This window comes from Chiroxiphia lanceolata, chromosome 6 (genome assembly GCF_009829145.1).
Source record: "Chiroxiphia lanceolata isolate bChiLan1 chromosome 6, bChiLan1.pri, whole genome shotgun sequence".
NCBI lineage: Eukaryota > Metazoa > Chordata > Aves > Passeriformes > Pipridae > Chiroxiphia > Chiroxiphia lanceolata.
This window is the reverse complement of record NC_045642.1, coordinates 48998163-49014362: the sequence shown is the minus strand read 5'-3', so window position 1 is coordinate 49014362 and position 16200 is coordinate 48998163. Positions and strand designations below refer to the sequence as shown.

At 42.0% G+C, this 16200-nt stretch overlaps 1 protein-coding gene across 2 annotated transcripts in view; it reads right to left on the bottom strand.

Moving 5' to 3' along the window:
• Positions 1-16200, bottom strand: part of RIN3 (Ras and Rab interactor 3) — a 66740-nt gene that overhangs the window by 28323 nt on the left and 22217 nt on the right. Inside the window, exons 1-2 of one of the 2 annotated variants that reach the window (XM_032690806.1) lie at positions 15656-15723; positions 12300-12412 (exon numbers count right to left, since the gene is read on the bottom strand). In XM_032690806.1, the coding sequence (XP_032546697.1) occupies positions 12300-12399 (100 nt within the window). In that variant the 5' untranslated portion in view covers positions 12400-12412; positions 15656-15723. Of the gene's footprint in view, positions 1-12299; positions 12413-15655; positions 15771-16200 lie in introns of those variants that run through there. The other variant, XM_032690805.1, reaches the window with a different exon arrangement.

The following is a 16200-nucleotide window of genomic DNA, read 5'->3' as shown; positions in this document are numbered from 1 at the left end:
CTGCAGCTCTCATGGGATATTTTTGGGTGGCCTGCAAATAAGCAAGAATAGATGGAAGAATAGTAAGAAGAGTGCTTTAGATAGGTCATTACTCAAGGTACTAACACCATCAGGACCAGTACTCAGCCCAAAATTTATTCTGAACAGCGACAGCGTCAAGCAGCCTGCACAGGTCTGCTGTGGCTACTTGGACACGCTCCCAGCACAGCACCCATGGGAAAGCCTCACAATCTCCTGTGAGGAATGTCTTCCTTGGGAGAAACCATAATACTTCCTTAATCTGTTTTTATCTAAACACCTGGTGACACTGCTGATAAGTAGTGCTTTGCTGTTGGATGGCAGACGATGGGTTTGGTACAGCAACATCTCTTGTGGGAATGGTTGTCATTCACTTGTGGAGACCGTTAAGTGGGTCCTTCTACATGTTTCTTGTTCATGGAAAGACACAGAAAATAGCAAGTTTGTACAGCTAAAAGGGCTCTGTTGACTGCTGGGGACAATGTATGTCTCCTCTCAGTGCCATTACAGCCCTCGAGACACCCTGCTCTGAGAAGACAGTCAGGAAGAGGTGCTTTTCTCTGGCTGTGGATGTGTTGTGGGTATCTGGGGGGACATTTCACTGACATGAGCACTGCTGCTTAGGGAGGGATCGTGACGCTGCCATTTACAGGAACTCATGACTTTTGCAGAATCTAGAAGCAGACATCTGCCAGGTTGCTGTAATCCTGCTGAAAACTGCAGAGACAAAACTCACCTTTTTGGGCTCATAAAACCAGACCCAGGGCACCTGAAGAGCAAGGAAATACTTACATCTCACCATAACACTGGCAGAATGTCAACAATGTGATCAAAATCAAGAGCAAAAATAGGCTGGGTTCTGTGAGAAAAACACATTGCCACAGCATATTAAGTTTTACCTGAAATTTAGAAGCCCACAGAAAAATATCACCTTCAGGAAATAAAAGGGGAAATGTGCAGATCAGTGGGCAATTTTGAGAGGTCTGAAACAAGGAGATAAGAAATAATTGATTTTTTTATTTTTTAAATGGGTGATAGAAGCATTAGCAACACGAGTTAGTGGTTCGTTGTTGAGCATACTCTGTTTTGTGTCCTTTGTGCAACTCAGTAAGTGAACAGGACATGGCCAGGTTATGAACTGCTATAAATATTTATGATCATCTCATTTTTCCCTTTAAAACAGCAGCATGCTCTGAAGAGTGTCATCTTTATGCACTGACTGGAATCTGAATTCATGTTTACTCTACTCTTTAGATCTCCCCATCATTCCTTCATCCAGATGCAGATGGCTTTGAGTCACACTGTCCCTGAGCATTCTGCCTTCCTTTCCTCATTGATTTTTCTCCACAGAATTGTATTTGCTAGTCCTATTGTTCTGGTCACTTGGATAAACCAACCCAATTTCCATCTTACTGCTTACATAGGCTCATGGGACCCAACTACTTCAGCTTCTTCTCTAATGGTAATATTAGTCTTATTCACGGTTTCTGGTATCTATGTAATCCTTCAGAAACATGTGAATTCAAAGATATGAATTCCTTATTCTGCAGTCATTATGTTGATAGAGGACTACTGAGAATACAACCATCCTCAAAAGTCCTGATTGGGTGTTCTTCTGACGCTCTCATTTTTCCAGATTCTGGCAAATGCGAGATTTATCATCATGGGTGTGATTCCACTTTTTAATTTCTATTTTCAGGTTAGAATCCATAGTCTCCTAACAAGAGATGTTTCCCTCCTTTAATATAAGTCTCTGGTTTGATATCATAGTTGCCATGACCTTGCTTGTACCGACCTTTGCAGAAAGCAGCACTGGACAGCTTTCCTGCTGTTGTGCCCTCCTCAGCAAGTAAAGCTCACTGTGAAGAGGGGAACATTCCAAGGCAGAGGTTACCAACTTTCCTACTCCCAGAAACTGCCATTCCTGGCTGTTGCAGGTTAGCAGTTTCCTGCCCCTGGGGAATGAGTCCTGTCTATAGGGACTGCAGTGGGTACGGGTACAGAGGCTGCAGTGTCTACTGTAGCCCCAGTGCTGAGGCTGTTGTGTCTGTCACGATACGCTGCGCTTGTCCTACCTGCTGTGCTTTACAGCAGCGCACAAGAGTGTGATGTAATTCCTTCAGGTTATTGTTTCAGTGCTCCAGGTACATGTAAATCTCCTTCTGGTCCTTTTTCATGCACTTGGCTCATGATGGTATTAAGAGAAAGAGCTTCAGCTGGATGTTGCTAAGGAAGGAAATTTAGACTGCATAGATTGAAGTCCTTAGTGTGTTTGTGGTACGTTTTTCTGCAACAGCTCCGTTTGTTTGAAAGTTTCTACTATCTGTCCCTCACACTGATTCTTGTGCTATTTCTTGATGACCTTCTGGACAGTACTGTGTGGCCTTTGAGTGCTGTGTTCTTGTAAAACATTGCCAGTGTTTATCTATTTTCTCTTCTCAAGGCGTTTTTATTTATTCTGTGATCTGATGCCTCTGCTTCTTCCACCTGATGTCTAAGCTGTAGTTTATTTTTTGGTAGCATAATTCAAGACTGTCTTGGTCAACCTATGTCTGTTTTGTCTTTCTTCTCTTTCCTAGTGATTCTTTCATTAAATTGTCAGTTGTTTCTGGTTTTTCCCCTCATCAAGGAAGGGCTAATAGTTCCCTGGTTTGAACTTCTGCCAGAGTCTCCTGTTGTGGATCCAACTCATGCTTTCTCACAGGATTTCAGTTTTATGTCTTCCTATAGAGTTTAATCTTTCTGGTCATGATGAAAAAAATCACTGATCATAGCTGTTCCTGGGAACTAATGAAAGTGATAAAGTGTTAATGAGCTTGGTTCTAGAGTGTAAGAGAAATCTATTTTTAAACTGAGTTTTTCACAAAACATAATTATGTTGTACAGAATTAAATTATGCCACTAAAGAAGATGTAAACCACAGGCTTTTGCAGTCTTCTCAGGCTGGGGCTGAGTAGAGGGGACACTCAGTAGACATGACTGTTTCCCTCTGTGCATATTCTGGTGCTAAGAAAAGGAATTGTCCTCACGTCTAACAGCACAGGGGTCTGGGCCACTCCACCGTGTTTTGATTCATCCACATTCACCCAAGCAGACGGGCAGCACCTTGGTGCCCACTAAGATTTTATGCCTTTAATTCAGCATAAAATCCAGGTGCTGCCTGGCCTCATTGTCTCTGCTGCAGGATGCTTGAGTAGAAGTGTGTCACAGGCATTTCACTGCTCTGTTTCTTCCTCATTGTGATCAGTGTTTCAGCAGGGGTTGGGAAGGTGTCTCTCGCAGGTACTTCAAGCACAGCTAACCCAACTAAAAGCAAACTGTCACAGCTGCTCAAGTGCTTTCCTTAAAGTGTCCCTGTGAACAGCAATTTCAGGGATTAAGAGCAGAGCATGGTGTGGAGAATGGCTGTTCCATTTCAAAGCACTTGACCTCCTAGTTAGATCCTCACCCTATATCTCCTTTCCAGGTATGGAATAAACACCTGAAAATCTGTGGAAATTCCACTGTTTCTTCAGCCAGAGACTGGGGAGATCCGAGATTTCTTCCAAGGACTGAGTTTTAGATATAGCCACACAGGGTCTGTTTTTGCAGAGATATGGAGGAAAACATGGCCTTTCTGAAATGTTGAGGCTGAGAGGGCTCCCAAGGACACAAGGGGAGTAGGATAACATATTCAGTCGATGTGGTTGGTGCAGTAAGCAGCTGAGCCAACGTTGGGATCATTGCTGGAGAAGTCACATTTTTGCAGGTCATTCAGCACCCACTCAAACATTACAATGTCAGTACAAGATTTATGCTGCCCAGCTACCCATTCAAACTGTCTCGGCTGAGGGCTCTGGCTGACAAGACAAACTGGATATATATATATTTGTAAGTTGCTTTCAGAAGGCAAATTTCTTCAGTAGAACTTTGTGAAGCAAAAGAAGCATTCAGATATACAGAGGGTCTCCCCTGTGCCTCATGTAACAGGAAGCAATGCTATGATTTGGAATTCTGGGGCTTTAGTTTTTAGCAGCAATCTCCAGGCCATATGGACAACCTTGAGAATCAATACTAATGTGAAAAATGTGTGCTATCATACAGATGTATTTTATTAAAAAACAGGGGGTTTTTCCATCTACTTTGGAGAAAAGTCTATTTCTCTGGCTCTGAGATACGCCATGAAATACCATAGAGCTGAGGTTAATCATATAGAAAAAGGGAAGTTTTCTGAGCATTTTAAGGGAAGCCACTCAGTATCCAGAACCACATTCTGCATGAGAAGCTTCCAGGAAAAAGGACTTTTCCAAACAGGACACTTTCCAAAGGTGAATGATGAAAGGGAATAACCCACTCTGAAATGGCAGAGGTCAATAGGGTGGACAAAAAATGGAAAAAAATTACATTTCTGCTTCCTAGAGCTGCAATCCCACCTAACTGCCAACCTGATGAAAGAAGCTCTTCTGTTTCCCACTTCTGAGTGGGATAGATTGCACTGTCACTGACTTTGAGAGTCCTACTCAAAGGTCAAAGTATGAGGTCCTTAATGCCCTCATTTGAACAGTGTCTTATTTACCTCATTTACAAGTCTAAACTCTTGTTTATTAAGCTCTATAAGATCTTCAGATAGCAAACACTGTCCAAGGACAAAAATTATAATTTGTTCCAGTTTAACCACTGAGACATGGACACTTGTATTATGGGTATTGATTTAGAGTAGCTGGTTTAAAACCAGTAAGCTTTTTGGGTTGTGTTCAAGGTACTAAGCAGCGTAGGGTAAGACAATATTATCCTGGAACAGCACGCATAGTCTCTAGCTCTGATTACACACAGATTTTACATTACTCCTCTTGGGAGTGAAAAATAAGCCAAAAAAAAAACAAACTCCAAAGTGAGGATTAACAAAGCTAACAAGACCCTGAGGGCTTCTTTCCAACAGGCTTTCTCTACAATCTATCGATTTAAAGCTCAGAGTAAAAATGAAAGTGTTCGTATGGAGAGAGGGGAGGTAACTCTTCAGGATGAGAGCTTAAATTAAAAAAAAAACCAAAAACCACCAGCTATAAGCAACCAGAATGTTTCCAAAACAACTTTGAAACTGCATGGAAACCTGGCACTGTTACATCTTGAAAAAGCAGCTGCACAAGTGCCTTGTGTTTTAAATGTTTCAATTTTAAAAGCGTTTTATGTTTTAAAATAAGCAGTGTGTCAAAGCAACATGGAACTCGGCTCAAATGAGAAGGACTTGATGAGATTTTCTGCTTTTCTTGTGCATGTCTGCATTTAAAAGAGAAATTATGAACTTGCACAATAGGTTATAAAAGATGTCCTCATACCATGTTTTACAATATCCCCCAGGACCTCGGTCACTGTTCTTGCCAAATCAAAATTCTGGGCTCCTAGCTCAGAGGAGTCTCATGAATGGGAACTCCTTGACTCTAACCCAATTATCAGGGTTAATAGTGGTGCAGATAATGGAGAACTCATCCTTGGCAGGCAGACTGACCTTGAGAAAATGTCTAGGGGGACTAGAAATCATTCAGTCTCTATCTCCAATCAAACCACAGATGGTAGACGAGACGAAGATAATGTCTCTTGTGTCCTTATTACAGCCCACACAGAGGTGGCCTTTGACCTGGTCCTGCCTGTGGAGACAGAGGAGATCCAGCAGAAAGGAGAAGCAAAAAGGCATTCTCAATCTGAAGACCAGGACTGGGGCTGAGCTGCCCAGTTATCCCATGCCATGGGGCAGACTTGCTCAGCGGTAGGTTTTTTCTTGCCGAGAAGCTGTGTAGGCAATGGTAGACTTTTCTCTCTAATAGGAAACACGCAGAAACAGGGGAAATTAGCCCATGCTGGGCCCTGGATGATGCAGACAGATTGTTATCTGTGTCTGAGAGAGGCTAATCTGAAGATAACTAGGGTAGCTCTACATCTTATAGGCAGCAACAGGAACCGCATTAAAAGATAACATTCCTCAGTCTGCTCTCCTTAATGGCAAGGTGTCTGCTGCACTGAACAGGAGGAAAATAGGATACTAGGTGCATGCTCAGAGGCCTCCTTATATGCAATTATCTCCTTAAAATTTGAACCCTAAGGTTAACTACATATTCAGCTTTTCTATTCTCCCCTGTTAAAAATACACAAAATTTTAGTCATCAATTGGCTAATCCTTGAAAAAAAAAATAGTCTTGGACAAGTTCTGCCACTAAAATGTATGATTTCTTAATTGAGATGTAATCAGCCAGTTTTGGTGAAAGAATGGAAGAGGGATCTTCTGTCCCAAGGGTGTTGATAACTGTTATTTTTTTCTAGCACATTTCTGCTTTTTTCAGGCTAATCAGGCCCAGAACAGTTTCTTACTTTGCCTCAATCACACGCTCCATCACGCAACAATAAAGGGAAACATTCCTCTAAAGTAAATTGGAAAAACTGACTCTCCTCACAGTACAGCAGCGGAATTGCCTGTCAGGCTATACACAGAAAGCATACAAAAAAACTGAATAGTTTTGTTGATACCTCAGTGCTGAACAATGTCAAAAGCTTGGCAGGCAAAAGGTCTCCCTGGAGCCCAGTAAATACAGTGCTGGCCAGGAGCTGTGCTTGTTCAGGGCTGGTGATGCACAGCTGGCCAAGCCCCTTCAGCAACCTGTGCCTCAGACCTCAGGCAGTAAAACCAGTGTCATGACACTGAGTTCCTTGGGAAAAGTCAGCTGAATTCAGCTAGGCAGGGTGAAGAAGGGCAGCTTCTCAGCACACTGCCAATGATGCTCTGCCTCAGTAAGGTTGGTGGCTGTGGGACAATTTGGCTACAGTTTGGCACCGAGTTCCCACCCATCCCAACAGTGCTTTCACGCTGTCTGAAGCCTCCTCTCCTGGTACAACAAAGCAGCTCTGGTGGGCTCCTGCCTCCATGATCAGCCTTCTTTCATCTTCACCCAGAGCACACTGGAGGCCCATACAGTCATCCAGCACTACAAGATGTGACCCCATCCTTGGTCACCTACTGCCCTTCTCCACCTTGTTCTCAGACCTTTGTCTCCAGTCTGCCTTCCCAATGTCAACCCTTAGCCACTCCAGCCCCTTATCACTTTCTTCTTTCCAGACTTTATTTCACATAACCCAGCACATGATAGCACCTCTAAGGAAGCATTGCCTCACCACACCCTTCTGCTTTTACATCCACATTGCTTACTCTTTCCCAGCTATAACCTGCATGAGACAGGGACCAGAGGGGCATGATGCATGGACACAAGCAACTGACAGATGAGGAATGGCAAGAGCTCTTCTTGTGACAGTAGTGTCAGCACAAAGTTACAATCCGAACCCACATAAAACCTGGCTCCTGCCTCTCCTACAGAAAGTGACTACACCCTTTTCCATCTACTTTACCTGTGCTCATAAGGCTACAGTACCTTAACTACTAGTTACTGGGACTACTGATGTTTTTGCCTTATATACATATACATACATATATATATATACACACACATATATATATTCAGTGAAGGCATATTCTGTAGTTAACTTGAAGATGATTAATGACCTTCCTGGCTGGTAGACAAGTCTCCAGGGCAGTTCACGAGGTGGCTGCCAAGGCAGTCTCCTCTTTGTCTGCTTTATTGCTGAATAGCAGCATGGGGTGTCAAAAAAACCCCCACAACCCTAAAAAAGGACTACCTTGATCTTTTTGCTCTGTAATGTCAGGTTCAACCTCTAATCTGTTCAGAGGAAATCAAAGGTATAAGTAGTTCTACCCTGCTTTTCATGCCTTAGTTTGCAGAATTAAGAATTATTCTTTCCAGTGTTGAAAGCTGCAGAGCTTTCACTGAAGGAGGCCAACTGTGCTGGTTAAAGTGACCATTTAAAAAAGAACCGTGGTACCATTACAATGATAACAGAAGTAACCAAATATACTTGCTGATGGACCCTTCTGCCTGCAGTATGATAAGCCAGAGATTGTCTTGAGAGGTTTGATTTGGGAAGCATGGAACGTACACTCACCCCTTGGATTATCCCTCTCCAACTGAAAAGTCTTTTTAATATCTGTGCAAAAACAGTGTTATTGATGCCACATGATGAAATTTATTTCAGCCTGCAGCAAGCTTAGCTCTCCAATCTAGTAAGGGGCATATAATTACATCCATCGGGCCTTACTGGGTCTTTTCACGTATGTTGAGGTACCTGATATAAGGTAACTCCAAATCTGCACTGATTAAATAAACTGAGCACATTCTGTCTTTCTCCACATACAAGAGGAGAAGGAAACAAAGAAAGGAAGGTTATGGGTTTTGGGGAGATCACAGGAGAGACACTAGCACAGGAAATATTTAAGTTTTATTGATTTTTTCACCACCATCCATCTGTAAATCTCAGCACTATTTCACCAAGAGCCTGGTCCCTAGAGAATGGGAACTCCTTTTGCTGCTCTACTGAGGCACCTCTTCTGAGAACTGCTGTCTGCCCCAAGCTTGCCCACAGCCTGACTCAGACTCACTGACTGGTTCCCTCTCATGGAATCCCTGAGACTGGCAGGAACCCCAGGAGGTCTCTAGCCCAAACTCCTGCCTAAACCGGGGTCATCCATGAGGTCAAACCAAATCACTCAAGGATTAATCCAGCCTTGAAACACTCTCATGAAAATTTGCGAGTGCTACCCAATTAAATGGTTCATCTTAGAAGTCAAGGGCATGAATACCAGCACATATGTCAGTTTATTCACATTCATGAAGTCAAAGATCCCATCTTTCTGACTTCAGTCAATACTGCAGATTTCTACCTTTTTCATCTTCATTCTAGTTCAGAAGGGATCCAAAATAAATGCAATTAAAATTAATTCTTAAAATGGAAGATTGCCTTCTTATAGGTTGTTTTCCTATGTCTTCTGTTTTCTGGGTATTTCCAAGATTTTAAGGTTCTCTGCATTTGTGATGGTTATTTCTTTTTCTGGAAAGTAAAAAATTCTATCTATCTTCATTCTACTTCCTGATTCCAGCAGGCAGAGTGTTAGCAGAAAGACTTGCAAAACTGAGGAAGCTATTGCAAGAGCTGTCAACACTTCCACAAAAATATTCATATCACAAAGTTCATCTGCACAACTGGCCATTCTCATTAAAGGAGCTAAATTGTCAGTACGCTGCAGTAACTGATCTATCCTCCTATTTTTTTCCCATTTGTGCAGAACTTCAATGCAGTTCACATGGGAAAGTACCACCTGACCATGCTGTGACATGTTAGCAATGAGTACTTTGGTCCTGAGTTTGCTTATCCAGCCTCAGCATTATGTATTAAAATAAACATTAACAAAATGAAACAGGAAAATCTACCATAATGAACCGTATCTGGCCATATCAGCCAGGGTGCCAGTAGAGTGCAATAAGCAAGTCCATTGTCAGCATCTGAAGGTGTTTGAGCCAACAGAGAGCATCTACTGAGTTGTTCCTTGTCTGTCTTCCTCCTGTTCCCTGCCTCATGCTCACTTGGTGAATCCCCTCACATGGCACTTGAACCCACTGACCCATGTAGGGACACAGGCAGGAATTTGTATCCTTCGTATCTGAGCTCTGCCCTCATGGCAGGCATGCCCAGACCCCTCACCTCATGATAGCTGGGGTGTGAAGACCAGGGCTTTCAGCAGCTTTGTTTAGAGCTAAGCCTGCAACAATGAACAAAGTCCAGACCCCTCTTATTCTAATGCCCCTCTTGTAAACATGTTGCTGCCTGATTACTGTAGTTTAATTACCATCTGTTACTGCTACATGTCCTTTTTATCTTGTGCAAATTACACTGGTCTATAATAAAAAACTGGGTTTTTTTCCCCCTGTCTATACTTGGGAAGGAGGAATGGGAGTGTTGAAGTGACTGAAATAACTTGGTAGTGATTGACAAAGTTGACTTTGCTTGCTTTCACAGATTTAGACAGTACCTATATGGGAACATTAAGGCAAGAAAGTATATTGTGAAATCTTAGCCCTTAAATAATCTGTTCCAACTGATTTCACCCTTCCTAAAATCCAGCGTTGAAAGGAGCACCTTTACTCATCTAAATTGCTGTTTGGTCTCCCGAGCAAGGCTGCCTTCCTGCTGCCTCTATACCTGGTGTAACTCTTCTGTCTGTCCTGATCGATAGAGTCCACTAGGAGGTGAATGTATGAAGTGGTCAGGTCCTCATGAACCTTCATGGCAAACAGGTAAAAGCAGTTAGAGCATTAACCAGGCAGGTAAACTGCTGCCATGTGTTTCACTTGAGTTGCGGTGCTCTCCTAAATCCCTACTGTCTGTGTCAAGCATTTCATATCAAACTCCAGTCTGCACTTCCTGAGCTCAGCATGACTTTAAGAAAGGCCAAATAAGGTGACCTGGGCAGACATTGGATTTCTTTATCAACATAGTTCTTGCTACCAGACTTGCAATTTTGCAGCAGCGGTCAGTGATTGCTCTTAATGTGCTTTTGAGTGCAGTAATTGCCTGTACTTTTTCTGTCAAGGTCTGTTGTGGGTCCTTACTATAAGCCCAAACCACATAACCTGAAGTACAGCTACTGTTCATAAACCAGAATTGAGTATAAGCTACCATGTCCAATGGCACCACGTCTCATCCTTCAAAGAAGGTATTAATCATGCTCTGGACATTTTTGTATTACTTGGAGATTGTTTATTTTCATTTTCCTATTTGATTGTGTAAAGGTTATTTCAAGACCTCCGTTATGCTCCAGCTCATTCAGAGTTGGTCTCCAGAGAAGATGGGAGGATCAGAACACACAGAGTTTTAATTTAAATGTCATAATTTTCCTCTAAGAAATTAAATAACCACACTACAGACAAGATTTCACTACAAACCCCTCTTTCAGCTGTGCAATCATCCATTTTGTCAGGCTCAGCCCAGCCTTGGCCCTGTGTACTGAAAAAGATGCTTCTGGACAGTTACACCTGGTGGCAGATTGTCCCATGCAGGTATAGCTTAAATAAGGAAAAAGGACAGCAACTCCACAACATGGGCTCAAGTGAACCACCTCTGGAAAATAAACTTCCAAGTGAGCAAAGCCAGTTGCAGCAATGGAAGGCAGGAGCACAATCACAGGAGTAGGCACCCATGGCAATTTTAGGCCAGACTTGAACTACTTAGGACATGATCCTGAAGAGTACTGACTTGGCAAATCAATTCCATTGTTATATCTATAAAAAAATTATAGTAATATGAATAACATGTTCTTCTTTATTCTGTGTAATTGCAGATACTTCTGTTTAGTGCCATCTTGCTTATTGGGAATGGAATCCCATCCTCTTTTTTTTTTGGTACAGAAGAGTTTGGGAAACAATTACTACCCATTCCACACCAAAGCATATATGAAAGATTCCTGAGAAATACGTAGTCAACACATGGGTTTCATGAAATCAATTATTTTCAGCTGTTATTCACAAAATTTCCCAGAAACAAAGAAAGCATTAACCTCAGTTTATGGTTCTAGAACATTCTTCCATTAAAGGACTTAACCTCTGTGGCAGGTGTCTTCATAACTCTTTGTGAAAGTAAAAGCTACTGTCACTACCTACACCACATGGTCTATCATACTCAGACGCTTCTTTCAGGCTCTCTGTGTATATTACTCCAGAAATGCACATTTACTTTCAACATCTACTTCTTTTCTTTTTAATACTGCTACAATGGAGCTGACACCAGCTTGGAATGACTTCTGGTGGCATATGCATAAAGAGGAGGGGGAACTGACCTGAGGTTACCACCAGTTTGCTAAGCAGAGCCAAGGGCAGGAGTTAGCTAAGGAAATGGTGCTCAGTTCCTGGGATGTGAGTGTCCAGGGCTCCATCTTAGAACAAAGCAGAAGTAAAGGACAACTCTCAGAACAGAAAGTGCTCAAAGTAGTCGAGATTTTAGCAGAGATTGGGAGGTAGCTCCCAACACTGCATCTCTAGATAGAAGAAATCTTGTAACAAGTTTTAGCTCTGGGAGATTTCCACTGTTTTGAGTAAGAAGTAAGGAATCTTTCAGGTTGAGAGCAAAACCACAGAGATCCAAGGCTTTGAAAGTTGCCAGGTTTCTTGACTTTCTGATTAACCACATAGCACCCGGTATCTGCTGTTTGGTCTCTACCATACCTTTCGATGCCACTAGGATTTAGCCTTCCTGTCTCTGGAGGAATTACACCCAAAGAGGAAGCACCAGAAGAAAATTTTTAAAATCCATTCTCCTGTTTCATGACTCTAAGGGCTACTTCAGAGAACAGGTGAAAATTTTCCACAAAAAAAAAAAAAAAAAAAAAAGGTTTCATTTCTTGATTTGCTTACCTAGTGGGTTCTTTGGGGATTTCCATGTAAAAAAAAAATCACAATTAAATCCAGTCTTCCCCTCAGAAAACTGTACTTCCCTAAATGTCTCACCAAACATAAACAAAGCAGATCTGATATGGGGAAAAGAAAGAGAAAAACAATGATCCACTATTATTTGGCAGTGCAATGCTAAGAAGCTTCCATTTTTTTTTCATACATCATTGAATGGCCATCTATATATGGATCACAAGGGCTGTGCAAGAACCTCCCTACTGTCATTATGACACCAGGGAAAGCCTCTTCAAATACAATCTGAAAAGTAGGAAGAGATGAGAATGACTTTTTACAAACAACTATGCAGCAAATTGCTGCTATTTAAAGCTGCATATGGTAAAAGTAAGAGGTGGATACCACTGTGGAGATGACACAGAGCAATCAGCAACCATGTCAACCTCTAAGGTTAGCACATCCTTCTTTGTGTCTCTTGTAATACTGAGATTGCACTGAGTCCTAAGGACAGGAATTAGCTGGAAAAGTGCTTCAAAATAGTAAGTGGTTGCAACTTGAATTTTGCTGGGTTGCAACTTGAATTTTAACTGAAGGTAGGATCTCCATAAAATTGGAACTATATATGTCAAGGCAAATTCAGCTTTCAGTTTACATCTGAATGCATCAAGTCTGTGGAATCTAACAAGCTGAACTGAGGTAACAAGGAGAAGAACTTGTTCCTACTTCTTCAAACCTTTTAGGAGGAGCCAGGTCTCAGAAAGGGGTGTGTGACACAGATCATTGCTTATGTGTCAACTCAGAAAGGAAATACTAGGAGCAGGCCAGCAAAATCAAAGCTGCTTAGTCCCCACTACAGCTGAGAAGGGGGAACCTTGAATGACAGGGGAATTACAGATGGTCCTTTTGGAGGTCCTCTTTGAGTGCAGACTCAAAGAGCAGGTAGTTCTCAGAGGATTCACCTCTGTTTGCGATGTTCAGTGGCAAGCTGGAAGTTCCTTGCAGCAAGTCCCTCCCTGAAGAGGGATTCTCTAAAGTTGAAGGCTAGATCCTTGGAAAAACCCTGCTAGTTCACAGTGGTCCTCAGGCTGAGCAAGATGGGGTGTTTTACACACTTTCAGGGGTGTAACAGTGAACTTTCAACTGATTTGCGTTCCACAGCAAGACAGCATCTCTGGGGGTGCTCAGAGGTCTCCTACCCTGCCACACACAGAATAACAGGGAAGAATAAAAGGCACTTCATTAAGCTGAGGCAATCCAGGCAAAATAGCGTACTTATCAAGGAAGGTCAGGTTCTAGTCTTAATTCTTTTAAAGCATTCAGACAACATATAATTTTATTTTTGAAAAAAAGTTTAGAGGGCAGTGGAGTATATATTTGATATATTAACACAAAGTTAATATGTCAAAGTTAATGTGTTAGACTCCATGATGCAGATTTACCATCTCTCTTTGCACCAGACATAGTACTTTGGCTTTACTGACAGGAAATAATTCAATGTCTTCTAAACTTAAAAGCCAGACTACTTACCCTAAATGAGAAGGGAAGCAAAAGCATGACCATTTCCGTACCCAGTATGTTGTTGTCAAAACGGTGTGGGATGGAGAACTGAGAGGTTTTCTACAGGTCAACACTAACAGAACTCCAGCTAAAAGTAACATGAATATCCACCATAGGAACTCATGAGCCTCATGGCCACTGTGATTGCTGCACATGTGGTGGCAGCCCTCCTGCTTTTTGAATGAGAGCTGAATTTTAACTACCCTTCTCTACTTAATTGGCCACTTGCATGAAAGTGGTGAAAACTGATTTAATTCTTGTTCCTATAAGAAAGCTGTGTCTCTGAACACATATTTTGCAATAAGTTAGTGATAAATAAGAAATAGCAAGCAAATAAGTTAGAAAAGCATGGCAGAAAATCTCTCTAGCTAGGCTAGCTCAGTAACATTTTTGTACTACATTTTACTTTGCTTGTCCTCAAATAAATCAGATTTTATGGGACAGGACAGGAGTCAAGAAGTAACATTTCTATAAATGAAATTTTTTAGGATGACAGGATTCAATTTTTTAGCTTTTATCCAAAGGAAAACTTGAATCATCAAAACCCAATTCCCCACCATGCAAAATCTAAGTGCCAGGTCAAGTTCAAATAGCTAAATAAAGAAGAGTTCCCCTACCCCACAGCTAACCCTTGCCCTTGTATTCTTAATTGAACACCTTAAGCTGTGGCAAAAGGTTTGCTGTTCCTGCCCTCATGCAAGAGCACCGAACACATGCAGCATCTCTGCAGTTGGGTGCTCCAAGGAGCAGGTGGATGAGAGAAAGCTTTCTGAGGAATTGAGCAGCCAGACAGGCAGCTGTGCCCTGTGCAGGAGCAACGCTGTGACAGGCTGTGGTCTGGTTTTGAGATTAGAACAGATTAAGAGATTCAGCGTTCCCTCTGGCTTTAAAGTCTGTTTACGATGCAGAGGTATGAAAGGAACCGTATGAGAAGGAAACAATTCATTTGAGCAACTGTCAAAATTCATTTGAGCAAGGGGAAAGAAATAAGTCACAACATTGATCTGCAGAAACACAAGTGGTTTAGCAGAGAATAAAATGATCACCCTGGCAAGCAGGCTTTGGGGTAGAGCTCAGCAACAGAGGATTTAGCTGCGTTCGTATAAATAATAGTGTGAAGTTATTTTGATGAACTCTTTTGAGTGCGTGTTTCCATGACTATCCTAAAATTCACATCTTTTCAAGTATTCCTTAGAAAGTGGAAATCATATGCCTTACACATCCATTTACACAAAGGGCTGCATTAGACATGGCTGGCTGGGAACTGTTGCTCATGACAGGCTTGGCTATCCAAGGAACAGCACCTACACCACCAGCCATGAGGCCCACCTGCTTCCCAGAAACAGTGAGGCATTGAAAACAGTTTAGGAGTAACTGGTTGTTCAGTATGACTGAAAAGGCAATGCAGCAGAAGTCAGATAACTGGTGACCCCCAAATTCAGTGGCAGAAATAGAGACAGATTCAGTGAGTTAACAAAGCTTAGTCAGCCAGTGCCTTGTGCTTTTCTCAGGACTTCCACCTGGTGAAAGGCAGCTCCTCTTGCTTGATCAAAGCACTGGCCCCCTCGTCTGGAGGTGCTTTATGTTCCTTTTGTGAGTCTGTAAATATAACACAAGGTGCAGAACCACAGGGGAGCTGAGGTAAAGCAGCTGCAGGAAATATTAACTGAACTACACTGTAAAAGGAAGATCTGCTGCCGGTCACAAGAGGAACCTGCTTAGTGCAAGTGAGATTACATAAATACCAGTGATCACAAGAGGATTCAGTACAATAACCAGAGCAAGACAAAAGAATGTAAAGACCTTACTTGATTTTTCTTCTTTGATGTTGTACTCCAGCACACCAGGATCCTCGTTCTGCACTGGCAGGCGGACTGTGAGGACCATGTTGTTCACATTACCCTCTTTCCTAACTAAGAATATCTGAAAAAGGAGAAAAAAATCAAGAGCTCAGCTACAGTATGTGAGCTTCTGAACTTTATTTTAGGTCATTGTCAATGAAGATTTTTATCAGCACAATCCAACTTTAAATGGTCTTATTTTAGCTTTGTTCCACTTAGTTGAGCTTTACAACAAAAATAACGAATAAAAGGACATTTCATCTGGGTGAAATGCAGGCCTGCAAAGGAAGTTTCTGTGCATCACTGATGTCCCACTTAAGCCTAAGACAATCTGTTTCACTAACTGGACTCACAATTTGTCAAGTGATGTTCCTCTCATAAGTGCCCTAAATCATGGAGAAGTCACCCTAGAATGTCCCAGTTCAGGTCTAAAGCAAGAGAGTCATTTTGTACATTGAGTGGGAAAGTATTCAAGTGTCCATGAGTGCAACATAAGGACAAAGGCTCTGGTG